The sequence below is a fragment of the Nomascus leucogenys genome, chromosome 4 (genome assembly GCF_006542625.1).
Source record: "Nomascus leucogenys isolate Asia chromosome 4, Asia_NLE_v1, whole genome shotgun sequence".
NCBI lineage: Eukaryota > Metazoa > Chordata > Mammalia > Primates > Hylobatidae > Nomascus > Nomascus leucogenys.
The window spans coordinates 77144940-77170043 of record NC_044384.1 but is presented as its reverse complement, the minus strand read 5'-3'; the positions used below and the strand labels follow the sequence as shown (position 1 = coordinate 77170043).

Sequence of the window (25104 nt, the reverse complement as noted above, 5' to 3'; positions counted from 1 at the left end):
AAAATAAAAAATAAATTAGCCAGGCATGGTGGTGTGCACCTGTGATCCCAGCTACTCAGGAGACTGAGGCAGGAGAATCGCTTGAACCTGGGAGACAAAGGTTGCAGTGAGTGAGATAGCACCACTATACTCCAGCGTGGGTGACAAAGTGAGACTCTGGCTCTTAAAAATTTTTTTTGTTAAAGTTCCAGGTCACATGGCTATCTTGGGCTATGAAAAATAAGGACTCCCAACTCAACAAGGCTGGCTTTGTCCATCCCTTAAGATTAAGTTTTACTCTATTACTCAAATACTTTATTTCAACTTTTATTAAACCAAATCCAGTAACTTTTACAATGCCTTACTAGAGGGTTGCCTCATAACTGAACCTTCATTTCTGGTGGGGAAGAAACCATGGCTTCAGGCACATGACTGAAGTTTAGGCATGTTCCATCATTAATGTTCCAACATCACCAGGGACACAAAGCTGCAAAAATGAGAAGGGAAATAAGGTTAGAGAAAGGATCCAGGCAATCATAAGGACTGAGGAAGACATGTTCCCCAACCCTGGAACTCACAAACCCTGAAGCTCAAGGATTGCATCCTTCCTCCAAATCTCACTCAACATAGTAAGTGCAGAACATGCCAAAGCACTGTATGAAACACTAGGGACAAAGACAAGGTCAAAATCCTTGTAACCACATGTGATGGTATTGTAGTGTAGTGTTAACACAGGGAACAGTAACAGAACACCCAAGAACCAAACAGAAGAGTGTAGGGATAAGCATAAATGACGTAACATGAAATAAACTTCTAAATGGAAAACTTGTCCATACCCCCAGGGCAACAGTCAACTACAGTCTTCCAAAGGACATAAATTGCACTTAGGGCACACTAGACAGAAAACAATACTGTGGTTTTTTTTGTTTTGAGATACCCAAATTTTATTTGTATAATTATGCTTCTTTTCTTTGTTCAATTGACATACTTTCTATAAGCGATATGTAGTCAAAGTTTTATTTATTTATTTAATTTTTTTATTATACTTTAGGTTTTAGGGTACATGTGCACAATGTGCAGGTTTGTTACTATGTATCCATGTGCCATGTTGATTTCCTGCACCCATTAACTCGTCATTTAGCATTAGGTATATCTCCTAATGCTGTCCCTCCCCCCTCCCCGTTTTTTTTTGTGTTTTTTTCTTTTTTTTTTTTTTTTTTTTCAAATAGACGGGGTCTCCCTATGTTGGTCATCCACTCCTGCCTCGACCTCCTAGAGTGCTGGGATTGCAGGCGTGAGCTACCCACGCCAGGTGGGTACTTGTAGCCACACCAAGATCAATGCCTTCTCTTCCTCAAAAGCGGTCGCACCCCCCCACTTCCCATTTCAGACCTCAGCATGAGGACTTCTACCCAAATCTCCCTACGACAGGTACTTCTTCAACTCTTCCACCACCTCTTGAGGCTCAGGGAATTTGAGTTTGCGTGGGGGCCCCTTCTTAATCCCAGTCCAGAGCTCCGCACCTGAAAGGACAGAATGAAGCGAAGTTACAATACTTCGGAACCCACGAGCGCGTCTCTGAAGTCACGAGACTGCCGCGGTTTCTAAGAATAGCGCTTCCTCTCTTCGGAACCCACGTCCCTTTCCCCCACACCCAGGTCCCCACTCACTGCTGCCGTCCGGGCGCAGCAGCGTCACCTCGAAGCTGCCCCTCCGGGGCTTCGTCGGGTTCACCTTTACTGGAAGCTCTGGGGCCTCCAGGCGCAGCGCCTGGCTCAGGGCCGCGGCGTTGCGCCCATAGACGCGTCAGCTCGTGCTAGGGAGAGACGGAGAGGTTAGAAACCGGAGCCCCTGGCCCCGCGGCGCCACTGTTCCCTCTACCCCGTTACTCTCCAGGCCCCTCACCAATGCTCGATAACAACGGTCGCCTCCTCCATTCCCTCCCCGCTGTTCGCCAGCTTCTCTCGCTTCTCGGCTACGGCGACCACCGCGGCCTCAGCCTTCCGCTTCCTCCCGCGCGGAGCCATGGCGCCTAGAGCCCGGCCGAGAATGCAGCGGGACTGGTGGGTGGAGGGCGGAGACGCGACCACTGAGCGGGAACTGGGCAGCGAAGAGCGCAGCCCGGAAGCTCCGCTCCTACAGCGGAAACCTCTCTCCAAGCAACGGAAAGCGTGGCCCGCAGCACCCACGTGGCCTGGAGGCGGACCTTGGGGCACAACCACTTTGCAAGCAGAGAGCGGGGAAGTGTGGGAAGCGCCTGACGGAACCACCCATCACTTCGGGTCGACGGGACAGGGGACGCTGGGATGGTGAACACAGCAGGAAGGGGCGGAGACTAGGTCCGACTGCTAGCCTCGCTTCGCGCAGTCTTTTCTGTACCTTTGCGTCGCGCTAAATGTTGTGTGCCACCATCCGCCGCCAAACGCCCCTCCCTGGCAACCGCGGGCCAATTCCAAACTAAACCCACCACCTAACATGTGGCCCCTATTCCAGACTTATGGAAACTAGCCTTCTCCAACTCTTGCCAGTCCTGGGGATCAATGCCCGGCATTTGGTGAAACCAAATAGGATGGCCTTTGCCGTTAAGATGGGCAATTCCTCTGCAGTTGCCAGGCATTTCTAATACAGAAACACACAAAGGCGCAATCAAAAGGAAATCCCAATCATTTTATTATGGAAAGCCATCAACTGGGTGTGGGGAGTAGGTCAGAGGGTTAGTGAAAGTCCAGAGAATTTCTCCAAGTCCTACCACACAAAGGAAAGTCAAGCCTCTATTCACCCCTTCTCAATCCCCACAAAATAGGGGGTTGTTCAATATTGTCTTCAATGATAAAAACTTTGTGGTTAAAGGTTTCTCCTTAGGACTAGTGACAAAGTTAGGCTTATAATTTTAATGAAGACCATAAACCAAGCCAGAAGGGCTTAAGGAACCAAAAGTCCTTGGGGGAAAATTCTTAGCGTTCTATACCCCAGCATCTTACCTTAGGGTTAAATCTAGGTCTAACCAGGCTGTGCAGGTCGACTAAGAAGGAATAATGAAACCACAGTTTCATGGAGAAGCCATGGAGATGTCTGAATAGCTGATAAGCAGTTAACACACTGACTCAAGCTCGGAGGGAAACCATTTCCCCCTCCATCGTAGGATCTCTTTCTTGCTCCAGTGAAACAGTTGGCCACAGCATGGCAGGCCTTTCTGTAGGGTGCCGGACAATTCCCTAGATGCCTCTTTAAAATCAGAAGCCGCACCCTGCCCCACCCAGTCACAGCCAAAGGGAAAATATAAATAAAAGGCTGTAGCCTCAGGCTTGTGGTTATGGAAGGAGCCTGGAATTGACAAGAGAGGAAGCAGTGCCAAAGTGAGGATCTTATTTATCCTTCTTGCTTTCCCCATCTGACATTGTGGTGGGGGTTGAAGCCACAGGCTGCTCCTCAGGGATATTGTCTCCAGCCTTTGATAGCTTCTTGGCCCGCTGGTATAGCTCATTTAAGTTAAATTCTCGGATCACATTCTCCTGCACAAAAGAGATGCACACATCAGGATCTGGGTTGGAAGGGAGAGTAAAGAGCCTGGGAAGTAAGAGGTATTTTACACAAAGTCTGGGAAAGGAAGGAGTAAGCAAAGGACAAAAATCTTCCCTAACCTTCCTCTTTTTTAGGTACCCAGAAAAGTCAACTAATAGTTAAATACCCATTATGTGCCAATCACCGTGCCAAGAATTATACCTAAATTATTTAATGTAATCTGCAAAACAACCCTGTAAGCCAGGGGTTATTACCTCCAATTAACTGACAGGGAACCTAATACCTACAGACAATATGTGCAGCGGCCTTCGAGACAGAATCTTTTTTTTTTTTCTGATGGAGTCTCTTGTTGCCCAGACTGGAGCGCAATGGCGCAATCTCGGCTCACTGCAACCTCCACCTCCCGGGTTCAAGCGATTCTCCTGCCTCAGCCTCCCAAGTAACTGGCATTATAGGCATGCGCCACCACACTCGGCTAATTTTGTATTTTTAGTAGACACGGGGTTTCTCCATGTTGGTCAGGCTGGTCTCGAACTCCTGACCTCAGGTGATCTGCCAGCCTCGGCCTCCCAAAGTGCTGGGATTACAGGCGTGAGCCACTGTGCCTGGCCTGAGACCAAATCTTAACTAATGATTGTTCCCCAGTACTAGCAGGTCTGGCACATAATATATATTTGCTAAATGAATTAATACATGAGGTCTAGTAACTAGTCCACACCCTCAAAGCTAATGGGCAAGTGGCAGAGCTGTGAATCAAACCCGGGTAGGGCTTGAAAGCCCACCTACTGTTCTACACCCTTCATGCACCTGCCTTTCCTTTCAGGTACCTCAGAGAAGGTCCATGAGACAGCCCGTCCTTTCTTGTCAATCTGTGGCCGCCGCATTACCTCCTTGCCACCTTGGAACAGGATCAGGGTAGGGAGTTGCTTGGTGAGGGGTGATGTGCTCACTTTGTACCTGCAGGGCCCAGAAAGTTCTCTAAATGTTCCTGTATGTATCACTCAAAGTGATTCCCTGCTCAGACCCTCTGCCCAGGTCTTTACATACCGCGTACTAACATCGGTATAGCGTCCAACATCCACCTTCCCAAAATTTAGCCCTGTACAGTTGTACCTGAAAAGAATATATTATTTAATATACTGAAAAAAAAATGGATCAAGGAAAGTGGAAGTATAGATATTTAAGAGGGGAGAGGGAGATGCCTTTGGTTGCCATGTGTGAAAATCAAGGCCAAAAGAAAGAAAAAAAAAAGCCAAAAACAGTGAGAGGGAAGGCACAGCATCTCCATTTCCACCATCCCTCCCTTTGCAATACTCACTTAAGGGAGAGGTCAGCATAGATAGGGGCAAATGATTGGCAGTCATTAGACCAATTGGCAAAGAACTCCACAATCCAAGTGACCCTCTTGTCCCGTTCTAGTTCCTCCTGCCAAATACAGGGAAGAAAAGTGAGCTGGATCCACATAGCCTCCTGGGAAGGTTCAGACTTTAGCATCTAATTCCTCATCCTGGCGTTCCCTCTCCCCCGGCTCTCATAATGAACCACAGTGCCCTTGACATCCATTTTGAAGCACTGTTGTTCCTCCTAGTGAATGGAGAGCACAACTACAAAATCACCCACAACGGACCCAAGAAACAGAAAGGGGAAAGAGCACTCACATCAATGGTTTTATCACTGAAGTACTTGATATACTCAGGGCCCATATATAGAGGGGGTTTGCACGTCATCAGGAACACTAAACACAGAAAGAAGATGTCGAAGGAAACATAAAAAGCCTTACACAGGGTATTTACTTCCAAACCAACCCAAGCATTTCAGCCCCCAAAGAATATACACTTGTGGATATATGTAGACCACCAACACATTCTACCTCTACAAATACAGTCTCTGTAAACTGTTATCATCTGAGCTACATACCCCCAAAGATTATACACTTGTGGATATATGTAGACCGCCAACACATTCTACCTCTACAAATACAGTCTCTGTAAACTGTTATCATCTGAGCTACATATATAATTAATTAGGTATGAGATATGGAAGAAGGGTATGGAGAAACATGTTTGGGATTGCAACTGTTGGAACTGTGGTTTCCACAATCAAGTCTATCAACACAGTCTTACAAAAAAAGAAAAAAAAAAAGAAAGGCAGTTTCCTCACCTATGCAGAGTGTGATGTAAAGTAGGCCCATGCGAATATCCAAGCGGAAGAAAAGAATTGCGTTGGCCACTTTACTAAACATGAAAATGTTGCCTATATGTTGCTCCACAGTGACTGAAACACAGAGATGTCACACAGGTCAGGCTGGGCTGTGCACTCCTATATCCCATTCTTTGTCCCTCTTCATGGGGCACTTTGAGATAGGAGACAGGGAGGGGATAGAAGTCCAAGTTCAAATTCAGCCTTGGAATTAAACGTAGGACAAATTTACCAAATGATTGCCACTCTCTTAAAATGAAGGAAAGCACCTCCAAAGGGCGTTAGATCTAACCTTGAGACTGAGAAGTGGGCTAAACTTACTGGATCTGCGGTTCTTCATCATCACAATGGCACTTAGAAACATCAGGATCTCCACTTCTCTCTGGAACAGAATCGAAGTATTATAACAGGAATGCAGTGACTAGAGCTAATTTAGGTGGAAAAGGGAACTAAATATGTAATAAAAACCAATAGCGATCCAAACTGGGAATGGGAACAATAAAGAACTGCAGTTAGGTAAGGTGTACAGGGATAAACATCAGTCAGAAGACCTGGATTCAGGTTCTACTCCTGCCACAAACTTGCTGGTGCTTTTCTTTTTTCTTTTTGAGACGCAGTTTCACTCTTGTTGCCCAGGCTAGAGTGCAATGGCGTGATCTTGGCTCACTGCAACCTCCGCCTCCCGGGTTCAAGTGTTTCTCCTGTCTCAGCCTCCCGAGTAGCTGGGATTACAGACACGCCACCACACCCGGCTAATTTTTTGTATTTTTAGTAGGGACAGGGTTTCACCATGTTGGCCAGGCTGGTCTCGAACTCCTGACCTCAGGTGATCTACCCGCCTCGGCCTCCTCCCAAAGTGCTGAGATTACAGGCGTGAGCCACCGCGCCAGGCCTGCGGTGCTTTTTCAACAAAGCACTTAATCCCTTAGCTTTGGTTTCCTCAACTGAACACTATTTCAAAATGCTACTGGGGGATTAAATGAGATAATAGATTAAAAAGAGTTGTATAAAGCATGATACTGTATAAAATCGTAAGATTATTAAAATCAACTCAGTGTGACACTGGTAGAATAAAACTTTTCCAGGTAAGTTTTCTTGATAATAGCCCATTAATATAATATCTAGCTATTCTATATGTTTAATTTTTTTTTTGAGACAGTCTTGCTCCATCGCCCAGGCTAGAGTGCAACGGTGTGATCTCGGCTCACTGAAACCTCTGCCACCTGGGCTTGTGTTTCTCCTGACTCAGCCTCCCAAGTAGCTGGGACTACAGGCGCACACTACTGCACCTGGCTAATTTTTGTATTTTTTGTAGAGACCGGGTCTCCCCATGTTGCCCAGGCTGGTATGGAACTCCTGAGCTCAGATGATCTGCCCGCCTCGGCCTCCTAAAGTGCTGGGATTGCAGGTGTGAGCCACCGAGCCCAGCCCCCATTACTTAATCATTCCTCCCCACCCAATATCATCGTGATAATCCATGTACTTTTGATATAATTTGAGAGCTGAAAGGGGCTTTCAGAGCTCTCAAAAGCCCTTTCCAATACTCTTGTCTTACAGTTTTCTCACCTTCTAGAACAACCTTCTTGTCCAACCTGTGGCTCACATGCAGCCCAGGATGGCTTTGAATGGGGTCCAACACAAATTCATAGACTTTCTTAAAACATTATATTTTTGATTTTTTTTTTTTTTTGCTCATCAGCTATCATTAGGTGTTAGTGTATTTTATGTGTGCCCCAAGACAATTCTTCCAATGTGGCCCAGGGAAGCCAAAAGATTAGATACCCCTGTTCTAGAATGTAACCACCAAGTGAGCAAGTGAGACAGACAATAAACATGACAAAGACACTGAGAAGTAATACAATTCTAAGCCCTGAAGTGACTGAACAGACTCCCTCTTGGCTAAGGGGACCCCAGAGAAACCTTGAAAACTGAGTTCTCGGCCATGACAGGGTGTGAGGTCAGACACACCTCTTTATATCCCTTCCGTCACTTACCAACATTAGGCTTTCTTTAACAGAAAGTTAAACAGAAACCAGCCCTCTGAAAAGACTTGCTCCACCTGACATCAACCAACTGCCTGACACTGCCCCTCCCTTTTGCAGTTAGGACAAAACAACTAACCAGCATTGCCTCCTGATAAGAAACCAGTGACCATGCAGTGGATCTGGCCAGGCTAAGGAGAATGCAGAGAGAGTTTGTGTCCTCTGCTTCACCTTTTGACTTGAGAGGGCTGAAAACTCCACCTCAGATCATGGTAACATTACCACTTTTGAACATGGGTCTTTTGGACAGATATGAAGCTCAACTGAGCATGCACATGTTTCTCCTTTCATAAATATTCATGACTCTGCCGATAGCTTATTAAATATGTGTATTTGGCCACCCTGCTTAGCATAAATTCCTGTTTCCTTTACCCCTCACTCCAAGTGTCTGTTTTTAGCTTCTGAGCGGAGGCTATGCTTCCCTGCCTGACAGGATAGCCTGCAGGCTGCAACTTTTTATGAGAAATAAAGCTCTCCTGGCCAGGTGCTGTGGCTCAAGCCTGTAATCCCAGCACTTTGGGAGGCTGAGGTGGGTGGATCACCAGAGATTAGAAGTTCAAGACCAGCCTGGTCAACGTGGCAAAACCCCATCTCTACTAAAAATACAAAAAAATTAGCCGAGCACGGTGGCATACACCTGTAATCAAAGCTACTCAGGAGGCTGAGGTGGGAGAATCGCTTGAACCTGGGAGGCGGAGGTTGCAGTGAGCCGAGATCGTGCCACTGCACTCCAGCCTGGGCAACAGAGCGAAACTCCATCTCAAAAAAAAAAAAAAAAAAAAGGAAAATAGGGGTGAGGGAGTATGATAGACTTTAGTAAATATTATACCTGAGGCAGAAATTAGGAAAGTTTTTTTTTTGACAGACTCTTGCTCTGTTGCCCAGGCTGGAATGCAGTGGCATGATCTCGGCTCACTGCAACCTCTGCCTCCCAGGTTCAAGCGATTCTCCTGCCTCAGCCTCCCGAGTAGCTGGGACTACAGAGGCCCACCACCACGCCTGGCTTTTGTATTTTTGTAGAGATGGGGTTTCACCACATTGGCCAGGATGGTCTTGATCTCTTGGCCTTGTGATCTGCCCGCCTCGGCCTCCCAAAGTGCTGGGATTACAGGCATGAGCCACCCTGCCCTGCCAGGAAAGATTTTCATGAATGAAACTAGGTGGGTTAGAACTGGGAATGAAAGTTGTGGAAAGATTAATTTTATTTATTTTTATTTTTTATTTTTTTTGAGACGGAGGAGTCTTGATCTGTCACCCAGGCTGGAGTGCAATGGCACAACCTCGGCTCACTGCAACCTTTGCCTCCTGGATTCAAGCAATTCTCCTGCCTCAGCCTCCTAGTAGCTGGGATTACAGGCACCTGCCCCCATGCCTGGTGAACTTTTGTATTTTTAGTAGAGATGGGGTTTCACCATGTTGGCCAGGCTGGTCTTGAACTCCTGGCCTCATATGATCCACCTGCCTCGGGCCTCCCAACGTGCTGAGATTATAGGCGTGAGCCACTGTGCCTGGCTGAAAGATGAATTTTAAAAGAGAGTTGTAGTTAACCAGGAGACCAAAGGTAGGACCAAAAGAAATTCTCTAAGGACAGAAAATGGTCTATGGAGGGACTAGCTATTGCTACTGCAAACTTCATTTCTGTTCTTCCCAGGCATACTGCAGCTAGACTCTCTCCCTATCTCTTTGCATCCAGGTAGAACTGTGTGACTAGTACTTGAGAATGGAATGTGAATGAAAAGTGATTTACCACTTCTGGGTTCAGGCAGTTAAGAAAGGGTGTGCCCTTGCATTCCTTTTTTTTTTTTTTGAGACGGAGTCTCTCTGTCGCCCAGGCTGGGGTCTCGGCTCACTGCCTCCGCCGCCTCCTAGGTTCACGCCGTTCTCCTGCCTCAGCTTCCCGAGTAGCTGGGACTACAGGCACCCGCCACCACGCCCGGCTAATTTTTTGTATTTTTTAGTAGAGACCGGGTTTCACCGTGTTAGCCGGGATGGTCTGGATCTCCTGACCTTGTGATCCGCCTGCTTCGGCCTCCCAAAGTGCTGGGATTACAGGCGTGAGCCACCGCACCCCGCCTGCATTCCAGCTTTTCTTCATTTGCTGGCTGGATGATGCTGGGATGACCCAAGGCCACAGGTTGAAGACAGAATGAGCCTTGGGTTCTAGGATGACTCTATAATGCAGAGCTCTTGGTTGTTCTATTTAATTGTTTTAAAACTTTTTATTATGGATAATTTGAAGCATACAGAAGAGAGGATAACTGTATGAACCTCTATTACCCAGCTTCAACAGTAACCAACATTTTGCCACTGTGATTTCCAATTCATATATGCCACCCATTTTTTCTTCTTAGAGAAACTTAAAGCAAATTCCACCTATATCATTTCATCTGTAAATTCCTCACTATCAGCTGCGTGCAGTGACTCACGCCTGTAATCCCAGCACTTTGGGAGGCCGAGGCGGGTGGATCACCTGAGGTCAGGAATTCTAGACCAGCCTGGCCTACATGGTGAAACCCGTCTCTACTAAAAACACACAAAAAGTCAGCCGGGCGTGATGGCAGGCGCCTGTAGTTCCAGTTACTAGGAGGCTAAGGCAGGAGAATCGCTTGAACTCGAGAGGCGGAGGTTGCAGTGAGCCGAGAAAGCGCTATTGCACTCCAGCCTGGGTGACAAGAGTGAAACACCATCTCAAAAAAAAAAAAAAAAAAAAAAAAAAAAAAAAAAAAAATTCCTCACTGTGTCTTACACATGAGGACTTAAAAAAAAAAAAAAAAACACAACCACAGTTATCACTGACACACTGTTATGCTGTGAAATATATAGTCATGTGCCATATCATGACATTTTGGTCAGCAATAGACCATATATACAACAGTGGTCCCATAAGATTATAATACCATATTTTTATTGTACCTTTTCTGTGTTTAGATATATTTAGATAAATACTTACCATTGTGTTGAATTGCTTACTAGTACAGTAACATGTTGTGTAGGTTTGTGCCTGGGAGCAATAGGCTGTGCCATAAAGCCTAGGTGTGTAATAGGCCATCTAAGTTTGTGTAAGTACACTCTTATGATGCTCCCACAAGGACCATATGGCCTAAGGACACCACATGATTAGCAGGTTAGGACTTTCGGCCCCACCCCCTCACCACCAGGCTGAAAGTTCAGCTGATCACCAATGGCCAATGATTTAATTAGTCACACCTATGTAATGAAGTTCCACAAAAACCCAAAAGGATATGTTCCAGGAACCTTCCTGTGTTCAGCTATCTAGAAGCTCTTAGAACCTAGTCCCAATCAGCAAGGTAAATAGATGAACCATGCATTTTCCAGAAAAACAAAAATTGGCTATTAACCCTAAGCATTTTTTTAAAATTCTATCAGAGTAAGAATAAAATATAAAAACTTCCAGCATTTTGCATATTATACAGATAAATGAACTTTATAAAAGGTCTCCTATACTTATTAAAAATCTTTATTACTATGCACTTACATTTTGGGGTCCCATTTTCATTGAAGTGGCATCAAATATCAAATGAAAGATCCTTTGAAATAGCAAGGCTACATTTGAGCTAATTAATTATACAGTTTGGGAAAAAGAGGAAGCAGGAAAAGGAAGGAGGAAAAAAATAAGGGAGTGGGTTCTGATAAAGGTAATGACTCATTTTGGGGGCTGGAAAAAGTACAAAAATTCTGGATGATGCGCCTTCATCTGAGCACAGATGTTGCTTATAGGGACACAGGTAGCCTCCCCTCCACCTTCTAAAGGTTTGCTGAAAATGAGCTGACAAAAGGCAGATTGACAGGAGAAATTAACAACGCACATGGAAACACTAGTAAAAAGAAAAAGACACAACAAAGAGAGAAAAACCACTGTTGGTCTCCTTTTCCTTTCCAAATTTAAGATTAATGGGAGAAGAACATTTGTATGATTAGTCTTAGGTGTAGCGACTTTGATATGTTTTTGGTATGAATATTCACATTGTCTGATTCTTTTTCTCCCCAAAATAGTCTTTTTCTCTTATTATATCTTCCTGTGTTATTTTGTCATAGAGTAGGGTACCATAAAGTACAACATCAGAATAAAGCCCCTGTAAGCCTATTGGTCAAGCTGGCCCTCCAGACTGGTGGGTGAGTTTTAAAATTCTTATCAGAATGGCATACAAATTGTGCTGTGGGTCCCCAAAATAAAAACCAGATGAGGTTTCCTTCTCATCTTATGTCCTTGGAAGCTTGACTTGTGACCAAGTGGGAGCTTCTTGGTCTCCACCACTTGGAGGCCTTATTTTTGGGTGAAGTCCAGTGGCCAGTGTTGACGAAAACAGTCAAACTCTGTAAAATGTTTTAAGAGATTTATTCTGAGGCAAATATGAGTGACCATGGCCTGTGACACAGCCCTCTGGAGGTCCTGAGAATATGTGCCCAAGGTGCTCTACAGCTTGGTTTTATATATTTTAGGGAAGCACGAGACATCAAATACATTGATTTGATTTTTTTGGTCTCAAAAAAAAAAAAAAGGCTGGGTGCAATGGCTCACCCTTGTAATCCCAGCACTTTGGGAGGCTGAGGCGGGCAGATCACCTGATGTCAGGAGTTCAAGACCAGCCTGGCCAACATGGCAAAACTCCGTCTCTACTAAAAATACAAAAATTAGCCAGGCGCAGTGGCACGTGCTTGTAATCCCAGCTACTCGGGAGGCTGAGGCAGGAGAATCGCTTGAACCCGGGAGGCAGATGTTGCAGTGAGTGGAAACTGCACCACTCCACTCCAGCCTGAGCGACAGAGCGGAACTCCATCTCAAAAAACAAAAAAAAAACAAAAAAAAAACAAAACCAGAAAGAGTGGCACTTTTAAGATATCAATCTGACGAATGTTAAAGGAAACACATTACAGAATTTAAAAATTTCTTGAATTAAAAATAACTCAATATTTGTAATAAAATCTTGTTTTAACTAATTTTTGTGTTAGTGCATTTTTTAAAATATTAAAGACTAATCTCTAGAAAGATATGATTTCCTTTAATCATAGCTAACTGAATTATACAACCCCTTTAAAAATTCCTTCTTACTAACCTTATTATGACTTACACAGATCATTCACAATGGTTAGGCTGTTTTACCCTAAATATCTCTCTCTCGAGCAACCCAGTTATTTTATTTGAGGGCAAAAATTCACTCTTCAAGATTCTTGTTTTTTTTGTTTTTATTTTTGTTTTGAGACACAGTTTCCCTCTTTTTGCTCAGGCTGGAGTGCAATGGTGCGATCTCAGCTCACTGCAACCTCCGCCTCCTGGGTTCAAGTGACTCTCCTGCGTCAGCCTCCCGAGTAGTTGGGATTACAGGTGCCCACCACCAATGCCTGGCTAATTTTTGTATTTTTGGTAGAGACGGAGTTTTGCCATGTTGGCCAGGCTGATCTCGAACTCCTGACCTCAGATGATCTGCCTGCCTCGGCCTCCCAAAGTGCTGGGATTACAGGCATGAGCCACCATGCCTGACCTTTTTTTTTGTTTTTTGTTTTTTGTTTTTTTTTGAGACAGTTTCACTCTTGTTGCCCAGCCTGGAGTGCAATGGTGTGATCTTGGCTCACTGCAACCTCCACCTCCTGGGTTCAAGCGATTCTCCTGCCTCAGCCTCCCAAGTACCTGGGATTACAGGCGCCCACCACCATGGCTGGCTAATTTTTGTATTTTTAGTAGAGAAGGGGTTTCACCATGTTGGCCAGGCTGGTCTCGAACTCCTGACATCAGGTGATCCACCCGCCTCGGCCTCCCAAAATACTGGGATTACAGGCGTGAGGCACCGTGCCCGCCACATGCATATATATATATATATATATATATATATATAATTTTTTTTTTTCTTTTGAGACAGAGTCTCGCTCTATTGCCCAGGCTGGAGTGCAGTGGCATGATCTTGGCTCACCACAACCTCCGTCTCCTGGGTTCAAGCGATACTCCTGCTTCAGTCTTAGTAGCTGGACTACAGTACATGCCACCATGCCTGGCTAATTTTGTATTTTTAGTAGAGAAGGGGTTTCACTATATTGGCCAGGCTGGACTCGAACTCTTGACCTTGCGATCCAACCTGTCTCGGACTCTTTTTTCTTAATGCAAATGTGCACAAAGACCATATTACTTCCATTTTATATCAACTCTGGTAAGTAGAGGTGCCATAAAACCTATGGAGGACCCGAAAAGGGGACATTCTCCTCATTTTCTCCTTATTCTTAGATTTGTTTCTTGCCTTTTTTTTTTTTTTTCTCCTTAGAGGAGCTGAGCTGTAGCCTAGGGTTCTTGTGTGGTGGATCGATGCGTGCTGCTTGCGGGCAGGACTCCACAGTGTCACCACTGAGTTGCTTCTGCCCTCTTAAGTGTCTCTCTCCAGAGGTCTGTGACCTCTGAGAGGGCTCAAAACGCTGGGTGATCAGCCCTTATATGCGTTTCCTGGATGAGCCATTTTTTAAATTAATTGTTTTTGGGGGATTTCCCTTTAGGGCCGCTGTACGTCTTGGGGGTCAACCCCCTGGACACTCCCACGAGGCCCCCAGTCACCCAGGGACACCTATCAGCTGGGAAGAGCAAACACCCTTTCTCTTCAGAGCTGAAAAACTCAGTCTCTGTGAAAACAACAGTTCAGCCGGGCGCGGTGGCTCATGCTTGTAATCCCAGCACTTTGGGAGGCCGAGGCGGGCGGATCACGAGGTCAGGAGATCGAGACCACGGTGAAACCCCGTCTCTACTAAAAATACAAAAAATTAGCCAGGCGTGGTGGCGGGTGCCTGTAGTCCCAGCTACTGGGGAGGCTGAGGCAGGAGAATGGCGTGAACCCGGGAGGCGGAGCTTACAGTGAGCCGAGATTGCGCCACTGCACTCCAGCCTGGGCGACAGAGCGAGACTCCGTCTCAAAAAAAAAAAAAAAAAAAAAAAAAAAACAAAAAGAGTCAAACTCTGTAAAATATTTTCAGAGATTTATTCTGAGCCAAATATGAGTGACCATGGCCCACGACACAGCCCTCAGGAGGTCCTGAGAACATGTGCCCAAGATGCCCTGGGTACAGCTTAATATTTTAGGGAGGCATGAGACATCAATCAAATACATTTAAGAAATACATTGGTTTCGTTCAGAAGGGCAGGACAACTCAAAGCGGGGCTATAATAGGTAAATTTAAACATTTTCTGGCAGACAATTGGTTGAGTTTGTCTGAAGACCTGGGATTCACAGAAAGGAATGTTCAGGTTATGATAAAGGATTGTGGAGGCCAAGTTTTATTGTGCAGAGGAAGCTCTCAGCAGACTTTAGAGACGGCAGGTTGTAAATCGTTTCTTATTGGACTTAAAAGGGTGCCTATCTCTTAGTTGATTATTTCCTGGATCTGGGAAAGAAAGAAGGAAGGAAAACAAAGGCGAGAGGGGATTCTCTATACAATGTGGATTTTTTCCCAGAAGAGAATTTGCAGGGCAATTTCAAGGTATGGGAAGGAAACAGATTTTGGGGTAAAACATTTTTAGTTTCTTCCTTGTTATGCCAGAGTCAGATTGGAAAGTAAGTCACAATGGATATCCAGGGTTAAATAAAACCCATCTGATGAGAATTTATGGTTTTTAGGGCATGATTCTCCAGACCCCTTAGAAAGGAATTTGGGCAAGATAAAAAAAAATCACGGCTTAGTCCTCACTCCCCTCTCTTGGCCAAAAAGCATTCCACAGAATGTATGTGTAGGCCAACAAACACCAGCAAGTCCCAACGTACTAGGAAACCTCATTCCTAGAGTTGTCTGATTTGGCCATCTGGCAGGGTCCCACAGGACTAGGAAGGCTTGTTTCTAGAGTCCTTTGATTTGATGGTAATAGTTTTAAATATTAGCGATTTGGATAATGGGGGGAGGACATGGTCTGACCTGATGTAATAGTCAATTGTTTAAGGGGTGAAATGGAGTCAGGCTTCGTCTAAAAAAAATCCCGGATCAGATCTATTTTCTGAGCTATTATGATCCGGGTCTTTAACTGTGCCTTTGCCTTTTGCTGTATCTAGCATAATATTTACAAGAAATGCCTAATGCTAATATAATAACAAATATCATAAAGACAGTGAAGATTTGGGCGTTCAGAGTTATAGGTAGAATCTGAGGGCAGTAAATAACCCAATCAGCCAGGAAAAACCCTGCATGCATCATCATAGTCTTTGAATAGACTTACAGTGTGTTTATACTCCTTAATAAGGGTTATTTAAACCCTGTGATAAATCTTATTTGAAAATTGTGATACCAACATTATATTAGAATGTAATAAATTTAATCTCTCTTCTGGCCAATTTATCTCCATAGGTATAGCATCCTGAGGGAGGATATAAATTAAATGGGAGAAATGCCTGGTCCTTGGTGTTTAAATTGTTACAGACTTATTAAAAGTAGAAAGCTATTTTTCCCACAAATTTTGTATTGCACCATATACTGGTATCTGGGAGAAAAGGTTTTGTCACCGGAAAAGTCATATAATTCTACAGTGTTTTTTCCTCAGCAGGACTCCCTATGGCTGAGGGCCTTAAAAGTCAAAAGACTTATAGTCAATTAATTGTTTTAGGCCATATAGGAATGGATGTGGACAGGCATTCATTACTTCTTAAAATTATTAAGTAAAAAACAAACAAACAAACAAAAGCTGACAATAAACCCAAAAAACAAAGTTACAAGACGACTTTTTTTTCTTTTTTTAATCTTATTTTTTATGGAGACGGAGTCTGGCTCTGTCACCCAGGCTGGAGTGCAGGGGCATGATCTCGGCTCACTGCAACCTCCACCTCCCGGGTTCAAGCAGTTCTCCTGCCTCAGCCTCCCAAGTAGCTGGGACTACAGGCACACGCCACCACGCCTGGCTAATTTTTTGTATTTTAGTAGAGATGGGGTTTCACCATGTTGCCCAGGGTGGTCTCGAACTCCTGACCTCAGGCAATCCGCCCACCTTGGCCTACCAAAGTGCTAGGATTACAGGAGTGAGCCACCACGCCCGGCAGACTGACTTATTTTTAACTTTTATGTGTTGAGCTACTATAAGCTTGGTTTCTGTTACAGACTTATAGCAATTAGCTATACAAAATATAAGCATCACTCTGAAAAATGATTAAAAATATGTATATATACATATCTATATCTGTAGATATATTTATCTTCACAACTTATAATTTGGAGTATTATACCCAGGAGGCTTTGTTCCATGGTATTTTATAATGTTAGTAAATATTTTTCCTTAATTTTATAGTAAGCAGAAAATTTCTATGGTTGGGGTGGATGCAAAAGTGACACATAATAGTTCAGAAAGCAACCAATTTTGTTTTACCAGCTGTTTGGGCATTTTTAGAACCCCCTTCTTGATTTGGAGGGTTTAATCTTGACCTTTTTTTTTTTTTTTTTTCTTCAAGATAGAGTCTCGCTCTGTCGCCCAGGCTGGAGTGCAGTGGCACAATCTCAGTTCACTGCAACCTCCACCTCCTGGGTTCAAGCGATTCTCCTGCCTCAGCCTCCCAAGTAGCTGGGATTACAGGCATGCACCACCACACCCGGCTAATCTTTGTATTTTTAGTAGAGACGGGGTTTCATTCTGTTAGCCAGGCTGGTCTCAAACTCCTGACCGCAAGTGATCCACCCACCTCGGTCTCCCAAAGTGGTGGGATTACTGGCGTGAGCCACCTCGACCAGACAATCTTGACCTAATTTTATCCCTCAAAACCAGCCCTTATAACCTCATGAGCCCTGGCCTAGAGGGAGGCAGCTTGTATAGTTTTAGCAGCAGAGCATTAGCAGTGAAACAGATCCAGGGTCAGTGGGATACCAAATGAGGGAGATTCATGTTTCTAGTCTTCAGAATACCATGATTTCGGTTTCCTTGGAAGTAAAACAGGGAGAGATAAATAATGGCTTAATCTGCACTTAAAAAGTTAGGGCTTAGTTTTTGGCATCAGCCCCGATAAATGCTCCACACAAAAGGCTATGCAATGGAGGATTTACATGAGCAGATGTACGTCTTCGGTTTTACAGTACTAGAAAGGGGAAAACATCCCTCAAATCCCCCAATTAGATATAGAACCCATTTTCTTTTTTTTTTTTTTTTTTTTGAGACACAGTTTCACTCTATTGCCCAGGCTGGAGTGCAGTGGCGCGATCTCGGCTCACTGCAACCTCTGCCACCCGAGTTCAAAGTGATTCTCCTGCCCCAGCCTCCCGAGTAGCTGAGATTACAGGTGCCTGCCACTGCACCCAGCTAATTTTTGTATTTTTAGTAGAGACAGGGTTTCACCATCTTGGCCAGGCTAATCTTGAACTCTTGACCTTGTGATCCACCCGCCTCAGCCTCCCAAAGTGCTGAGATTACAGGTGTGAGCCACCACACCCGGCCTTATAGTACCCATTTTCATAAGACATTTAGGTAAAAGGGGTTACAACTACCTTAGATAAAGCTTGTTTAAACATCTTACATTTTACAGTTCTATTAACCTGTATGTTTTTATGTTCTGGTCCCAGGAAGCCTTTTTTTTTTTAATCCCCAGACCATTTTACCTTTTCTGGTGCAAAGGGTTTGGGTTCCCAGCATGGGGTTGCATCTGTAAGACCTATGAGGGATAGGATATTTGATAAGGCTTCTTAAACAGACCTATGATTCTGTGGGGGGGCACCCATGTAAAATGGGCCCTCTTAACCTCCAAATTTACCATGACCTGGGTAATAGACATATTTTGTGGGAGGATATCCCAGTTATCATCAAGCTAGTGCAACATGGCTTGTATATGAAACATACTAACTGCTTCATCTGGGGTACTTCACTTGGTATTTTAAAGGGAGAGTTGGGCAGTTCCCTTCTCAGGGCAAACAGACCTTATAATGGCATTATCTGGCCCACTAGGCTGATTGCTTTTTCAGGAATAAACCCACTGTGCGTTTGGATCATATATACTCAGTGACTGTTCAGTAATGAGTTGTGGGTCCTGCGTTAATCCAAACAAGCTCTTAAATTCTGTAGCATTTAAAATTAAGAATTTTGTCCTTAAAGCAGTTATTTTTACAATCCACTAAAGTTTTTTTTAAAAAAAGAAGCTGAATGATACCAATCTACAAAATGGAACAATTCCTTTACATTACACCCTTTGGTTTTAAATAGTTACTTGGTTTTGCCCTTCCCCTATATTGACTATTTTCTTGGTAACCACAGGGCTCAGAGTTTTGCTGCCCTGGCTTGTTTTGTTTTGCTTTAAAAAAAAAAAAAATCCATTTAGTTTTATCTGTATAATTTTCTTCATTATAAAGCAACTCTTAGCTTATTATTATTATTTTTTGAGACAGAGTCTTGCTCTGTCGCCCAGGCTGGAGTGTAGTGGTGTGATCACAGCTCACTGCAACCTCCACCTTATGAGTTCAAGCAATTCTCCCATCTCAGCCTCCCGAGTAGCTGGGATTACAGGCACATGCCACCACGCCCAGCTAATTTTGTATTTTTGCACAGATGGGGTTTTGCCACGTTGACCAGGCTGGTCCCGAACTCCTGACTTCAGGTGATCCACCTGCCTCAGCCTCCCAAAGTGCTGGGATTATAGGCTTGAGCCACTGCACCCCAGCCAATGAAATTTTAATGAAAGCATATTTTATGTTTCTACTATCTTAACTTCTAGTAACCCAAATTTCCAGTGGGGAAAAAAAAAACTTGAGGGTTTAAACGTGACTTGAAGATTTTTAAATTACTGGAGAGTTTTACCAAGGTTATGTAAATTAAAAGGCATCTGAGCTAGCTTTTACCAATGTGATAAGCACTTACATTTTTTAAATTACTTGATTAGAGCTCTTTCAAGTAGAGTTTGGTAGTGAAGTATCACTTCTATATGACACACATAAAGATACAGATATAACAGGCATGCAGAATAAAAGCCATGTTCAAAAGATACTTTGCCTGTTTTCAAAAACAATTTTTCTCTCTTACTTTAGATAATTAGTAAAAGTTACAGGACACAACAAAAGGTGAAGGAGAGAGACATCTTTCAAGGCCTTTTCAAAAGAGAAAGAGGGCCGGGCGCAGTGGCTCACGTCTGATTTTATTGTCTCAACTCTTTTATCTTTTTCTTCTCCTTTTTAAAACATTCCTTCACTGAAGCTGGGCACAGTGGCTCACACCTGTAATCCTAGCACTTTGGGAGGCTGTGATGGGAGGATTGCTTGAGCTCAGGAGTTCGAGACCAGCCTGGGCAACACAGTGAGACCTCCTCTCCAGAAATGATTTTTAAAAATTAGCTGGGCATGTAGGTTGGCACATGCCTGTACTCCCATCTGCTTGACAGGCTCAGGTGGGAGGATGGCTTAAGTGCAGCGGGTTGAGGCTGTAGTGAGCTGCGACCATGCCACTGCACTGTAGCATGGGTAAGAGAACAAGACCCTGTCTCCCCCCTCAGTTTTTAAAATTAATTTAAAAAATAAATAAATAAAATTACTTCAGTGAGAAGGAAGAAGTCTCAACACTTATTGCCTGGTTAGTCCTGGGCAAGTCCAATCCAGGGAAGGCCTACCTGGTGTCTCGAATTAATAGGTCTATGATTAGCAGCCCCCCACGTATTGGTGGGATACTACAGGAACCACACACATAAACACCATCCTTAACTGTCTATGACAACAAGAGTCTTTCGCTATCTTAGCCTATTTTTGAAAGTGAATATTTTGGGGGAATGTGAGGGTTATATCATCTGGTATTCTGAACCTAGAAAATTACCTCTGAGACTTTCCATGAAAAAGGCTTATTGGCTTAAGTCGCTAAGTAAATTGGCTTTATTTAAAAAACATTTTAGGCCAGGCATGGTGGCTTATGCCTGTAATCCCAGCACTTTGGGAGGCCGAGGCTGGTGGATCACCTGAGATTGGGAGCTTGAGAACAGCCTGACCAACATGGAAAAACCCCACGTCTACTAAAAATACAAAATTAGCTGGGCGTGGTGGCACATGCCTCTACTCCCAGCTACTCAGGAGGCTGAGGTTGCGGTGAGCCGAGACTGAGCCATTGCACTCCAGCCTAGGTAACAAGAGCAAAACTCCATCTCAAAAAAAAAGAGGGGGGGTTGTTTCAGAATAAATGAATGGAGGATAACAATGATATAGATAAAACTAAACAGACATAAAAAGTTGGGCAAAGAGGCTTTGCTGCCACCACCAGGAGCCCTGTACTATCAGCCATGGTCAACCCCACCATGTTCTTCAACATCACCGTGGATGGTGAGCCCCTGGGCCGCATCTCCTTCGAGCTGTTTGCAGACAAGTTTCCAAAGACAACAGAAAACTTTCGTGCTCTGAGCAATGGATGAAAAGGATTTGGTTATAAGAGTTCCTGCTTTCATAGAATTATTCCAGGGTTTATGTATCAGGGTGGTGACTTCACATGCCATAATGGCACTTGTGGCAAGTCCATCTATGGGGAGAAATTTGATGAGGACTTCATCCTAAAGCATACAGGTCCTGGCAAGGTCCATGGCAAATGCTGGACCCAACACAAAAGGTTCCCAGTTTTTCATCTACACTGCCAAGAGTGAGTGGTTGGATGGCAAGCATGTGGTCTTTGGCAAGGTGAAAGAAGGCATGAATATCGTAGAGGCCATGGAGCGCTTTGGGTCCAGGAATGGCAAGACCAGCAAGAAGATCACCATTGCTGACTGTGGATAACTCTAGTAAGTTTGACTTGTTTTGTCTTAACCACTACACCATTCCTTCTGTACTCTCCTCTCAGGAGAGCACCCCTCCACCCCATTTGCTCGCAGTATTCTAGAATCTTTGTGCTCTCACTGCAGTTCCCTTTGGGTTCCGTGTTTTCCTTGTTCCCTTCCATACCTAGCTGGATTGCAGTTAAGTTTATGATTATGAAATAAAAACTAAATAACAACAACAACAAAAAGCTGGGGAAAGAAAATAAAGAATGAAAACAAATTCTAAGAGATTATAAAAGGTTTATGGAAATTTTATCTTGTGTAGTCAAAGCTGATCAAGATTAGACAGATTTGTTTGTAAAGTTTATTAAAATCAGCTTTAGTATTAAAAGCGCATTAATACATATATAATATATATATAAAATAAATATATTTTTATTTTATTTATTTATTTATTTTGAGACAGAACTTTGCTCTTGTTGCCCAGGCTGGAGTGCAATTGCATGATCCTGGCTCACTGCAACCTCTGCCTCTCGGGTTCAAGTGATTTTCCTGCCTCAGCCTCCAGAGTAGCTGGGATTACAGGCACCCACCACCACACCCAGCTAATTTTTTGTATTTTTAGTAGAGACAGGGTTACACCATGTTGGCCAGGCTGGTCTCAAACTCCCGAGCTCAGGAAATCCACCTGCCTCAGCCTCCCAAAGTGCTGGGATTACAGATGTGAGCCACCACACCTGGACAAATGTCTTATTTTCAAGGAGGCTCATGGAAAGCATGGGAAGAATTCTGACAAATACAGGTTTCTGATAACTTTGAAACTGTATAACTGGACTGGGTAAAAATTTCCAAAGTCTAATGAAAAAAGAAAACTGGACTCATAAAATTGCTAACCTCCAGACTAATGTTTTCCATTTTTCACCCACTCTTCTGACTTAGAATCACTAAAAATTAAGACTGCCTTTTTTGGCTTGGCGCAGTGACTCACACCTGTAAATCCCAGCTCCTTAGGAAGCCAAGTCAGGAGGATCCCTTGAGCTCAGGAGTTCAAGACCAGCCTGGGCAACATCAAGAGACCCCCACCTCGAAAAAAAATTTTTAAAAATTAGCCAGGTGTGTAGTGCATGCCTTTGGTTCCAGCTACCTGGGAAGCTGAGGTGGCAGGATGGCTTTGCCCGGGAGGTTAAGACTACAGTAAGCCATGATCACACCACTGCACTCCAGCTTAGATGACAGAGCAAGACCTTGTCTCAAAAAAAATCCAAAAAACTAAAAACCTTGCCTTTTTCCTAAGGCCTTACCAGCTAAAGCTAGTCAACCTGGCTTTGAAAAAAAAAAAAAATCACCACAATAGCTTATATTTGGACAAACTTTACACACAACCTACAATCTAGGAAAATAGATTGCTATTAATCTTCCCAACTGACTGCCCTCCAGACTCTAAAGAAACTAGTTTATAGACTATACCAGATATTAAGCTTTGTCTTGTTCCATAGAAATGTCTCTCTTATTAAATACCTGTTTGCCTACATCATATACAGAGGCCTAGCTTTGAGAACTCACCTACAATGCCATCTCCTGAAATGAGACACAACAATTTAATTGAACTGGCCTATCCCCCAAAATGAGAGACTGGTTTAATGCGATCCTTTGCCGCTCAATTACTAGCCCAATTTCTCTCTCCACAGACACCAACTCAGCTTATAGTGAAACTTCTAAGGAAGTTTCAGACAAAGGAAATAAAGGAGACCAGGGACTCACCCCAAAAGATGGCATCCTGTATGCTAATTATCTTAAATTAAAGGTCCCTGGATACCAGCAGATACTGGAAGCAGCTTTACTCTGATAACTACCTTATCTGCCTAAAGTCCAGACCTGTCACAGAACACAACAATTACTCTGGTCTCTTTCCTGAGTTTTCATTAACTTATCTCAGTACAAGAAGAAAGACTGAAGCCTGTCAACACACCTGGACAGATTTTTGTCAGAAACCATTGTCTGCTCTGCAGGCCCAACAGTCATTGTTCCAGGCCACTGTATGTTCTCCAGGCCACTGAATCACCCTAAAAATCATTTACGATCCACCTTAAAATCACCCACATTTTCCCATTTCCCATATTACTATGAAGAAGGGTATATAAGCATCTGTACCCCACTGGGTCATTCTCCTGCAATTCCCTCATGCTATGCACGTTAACATAAGATTTCTATGCCTTTCTCCTATTAATGTGCCCTTTGTCGGTTGATTTTTCAACAAACCCTCAGAGAGCAAAGGGGAAGCTTTTCCTTGGCCCCTACATGCTATATGGCAGAGGGCAAAGTGCTTTAAGTTCATGTTCCGAACAGTCCCTCCACCCATACCAAGGAAGCACAGCAAGGAGCTTGGGACACTTCCCAAAGAAATCCCAAAGATTTCTTTACAACGTATTTTTTACAATTTCTTTACAGTAGCCCCCACATTTTATCCACTTTCGCATCCTCAGGATCAAGCAGAGTGCCTAGAGTGTATACTCTAGAAATGTTTATTGAATTAAGAAGCGGCTGACAGTGTTGTGCAGGTAGTGTGGCCAAAAGAGCAGTTTCAAGTCCCAGGCACTCATTAGTTGTATGACCTGGGGCAAGTCGCCTAAATATACCGAGATCCATTTCTTTTTTTTTTTTTTTTTTTTTTTTTGAGACGGAGTCTTGCTCTGTCGCCCAGGCTGAAGTGCAGTGGCGCGATCTCAGCTCACTGCAAGCTCTGCCTCCCGGGTTCACGCCATTCTCCTGCCTCAGCCTCCAGAGTAGCTGGGACTATAGGCGCCCGCCACCACGCCCGGCTAGTTTTTTTGTATTTTAGTAGAGACGGGGTTTCACCGTGTTTGGCAGGATGGTCTCGAACTCCTGACCTTGTGATCCGCCCGCCTCGGCCTCCCAAAGTGCTGGGATTACAGGCGTGAGCCACCGCACCCGGCCGAGATCCATTTCTTTACCAATGAAACAGGAATACTACTACTTGCCTTGTCTACCTTACTGGCTCCTCAGGAGGCTTTACATAATAAGCGGCACTGTAAAACGTTATACACGTGTATGTACAGTTTTGATAGGGCTGTTTATTAGTCTCAATGGTGAAATGGAAAGAAACCTGGACTCAACAGTCAGAAGCTGTTGGGCCATTGTGCAGGAGCTACCACTAACAGGTTCCGTTTTCCCATTTTAAACACAAAGTTTAGACTCGACGACGGTTCGGACCCTGCACTTAATAGTCTCTAAGTCCGCTACAGGCTCGGAACCTCAGGTGTCCTCAGAGAGGTAAACCCCAGGGTTCCCAGATGCACCTGCAAGGGCAGGGAAAGTCAAGGTCGCGGGGTACTAAGACGCGGGAGGCTCACCCAGTCAAAGTCACACGGGTTACCATCTTCGCGTTGGGTGGGCAGACCGTGGCAGAGCGGCGGCAGTTTCCTCACGAGTAGGAAGGCAGCAGAGAGCAGGGCCGACAGAAGGTAGTAAGGTTGTGCGAGCCATCGTGAAAGTCGCGGCACCGAATACACCAAAGCAATTAGAGGTGCCAAAACCGCCATCTTTTCGGCCGTAAGGGCCACTGCTCGCCAGCGACGTAGGTCTGGCCCCGCCTCCCCCACCATAACGACTGCTATTGGGCTATATCGCAAACGTACGGCCTCTAAACCCGGATGTAGTTCTCTAAACGCTGTGGT

The 25104-nt window shown here is 44.3% G+C and overlaps 2 protein-coding genes, 1 long non-coding RNA gene and 1 pseudogene across 6 annotated transcripts; 2 read left to right on the top strand and 2 right to left on the bottom strand.

Moving 5' to 3' along the window:
• Positions 1–290: 290 nt before the first annotated feature.
• SELENOH (selenoprotein H) lies at positions 291–2524 on the bottom strand. The gene is made up of 4 exons (XM_012497014.2): positions 1885–2524; positions 1650–1795; positions 1372–1502; positions 291–466 (listed from the first exon to the last, which is right to left on the bottom strand). Exons 1-3 carry the CDS (start codon positions 2004–2006, stop codon positions 1402–1404), a joined length of 369 nt encoding a protein of 122 aa, XP_012352468.1. The 5' UTR covers positions 2007–2524; the 3' UTR covers positions 291–466; positions 1372–1401.
• On the top strand, positions 462–14419 carry LOC115834763. The gene is made up of 3 exons (XR_004029668.1): positions 462–895; positions 2783–2785; positions 14384–14419. It is a non-coding gene; the product is annotated as an uncharacterized LOC115834763 (long non-coding RNA).
• TMX2 (thioredoxin related transmembrane protein 2) lies at positions 2626–25065 on the bottom strand. Of its 4 annotated transcripts, none has more exons than XM_030810843.1 (8): positions 24781–25065; positions 6022–6082; positions 5662–5854; positions 5160–5236; positions 4820–4926; positions 4549–4614; positions 4329–4458; positions 2626–3491 (listed from the first exon to the last, which is right to left on the bottom strand). In XM_030810843.1, the coding sequence occupies exons 3-8, from the start codon at positions 5741–5743 to the stop codon at positions 3345–3347; spliced, it is 609 nt and encodes a 202-aa protein (XP_030666703.1). In that variant the 5' UTR covers positions 5744–5854; positions 6022–6082; positions 24781–25065; the 3' UTR covers positions 2626–3344. The 4 variants fall into 4 exon arrangements, with proteins under 4 accessions (XP_030666703.1, XP_030666701.1, XP_030666702.1 ...); XM_030810841.1 differs by having other exon boundaries at positions 5662–5775; positions 24781–25059; XM_030810842.1 differs by lacking the exon at positions 5662–5854 and having other exon boundaries at positions 24781–25059.
• LOC105737810 lies at positions 20799–21869 on the top strand (annotated as a pseudogene).
• Positions 25066–25104: the final 39 nt, after the last annotated feature.

Excerpts from the sequence above, each read along its gene's own strand:
- TMX2 (XM_030810841.1), bottom strand. The coding sequence starts at position 25,032 with ATGGTGGGGGAGGCGGGGCCAGACCTACGTCGCTGGCGAGCAGTGGCC. Across the intron at positions 6,083-24,780 it reads ACCCGTGTGACTTTGACTGG|AGAGAAGTGGAGATCCTGAT; the intron begins GTGAGCCTCCCG and ends ATTCTGTTCCAG. Across the intron at positions 4,459-4,548 it reads TATACCGATGTTAGTACGCG|GTACAAAGTGAGCACATCAC; the intron begins GTATGTAAAGAC and ends TGGGCCCTGCAG.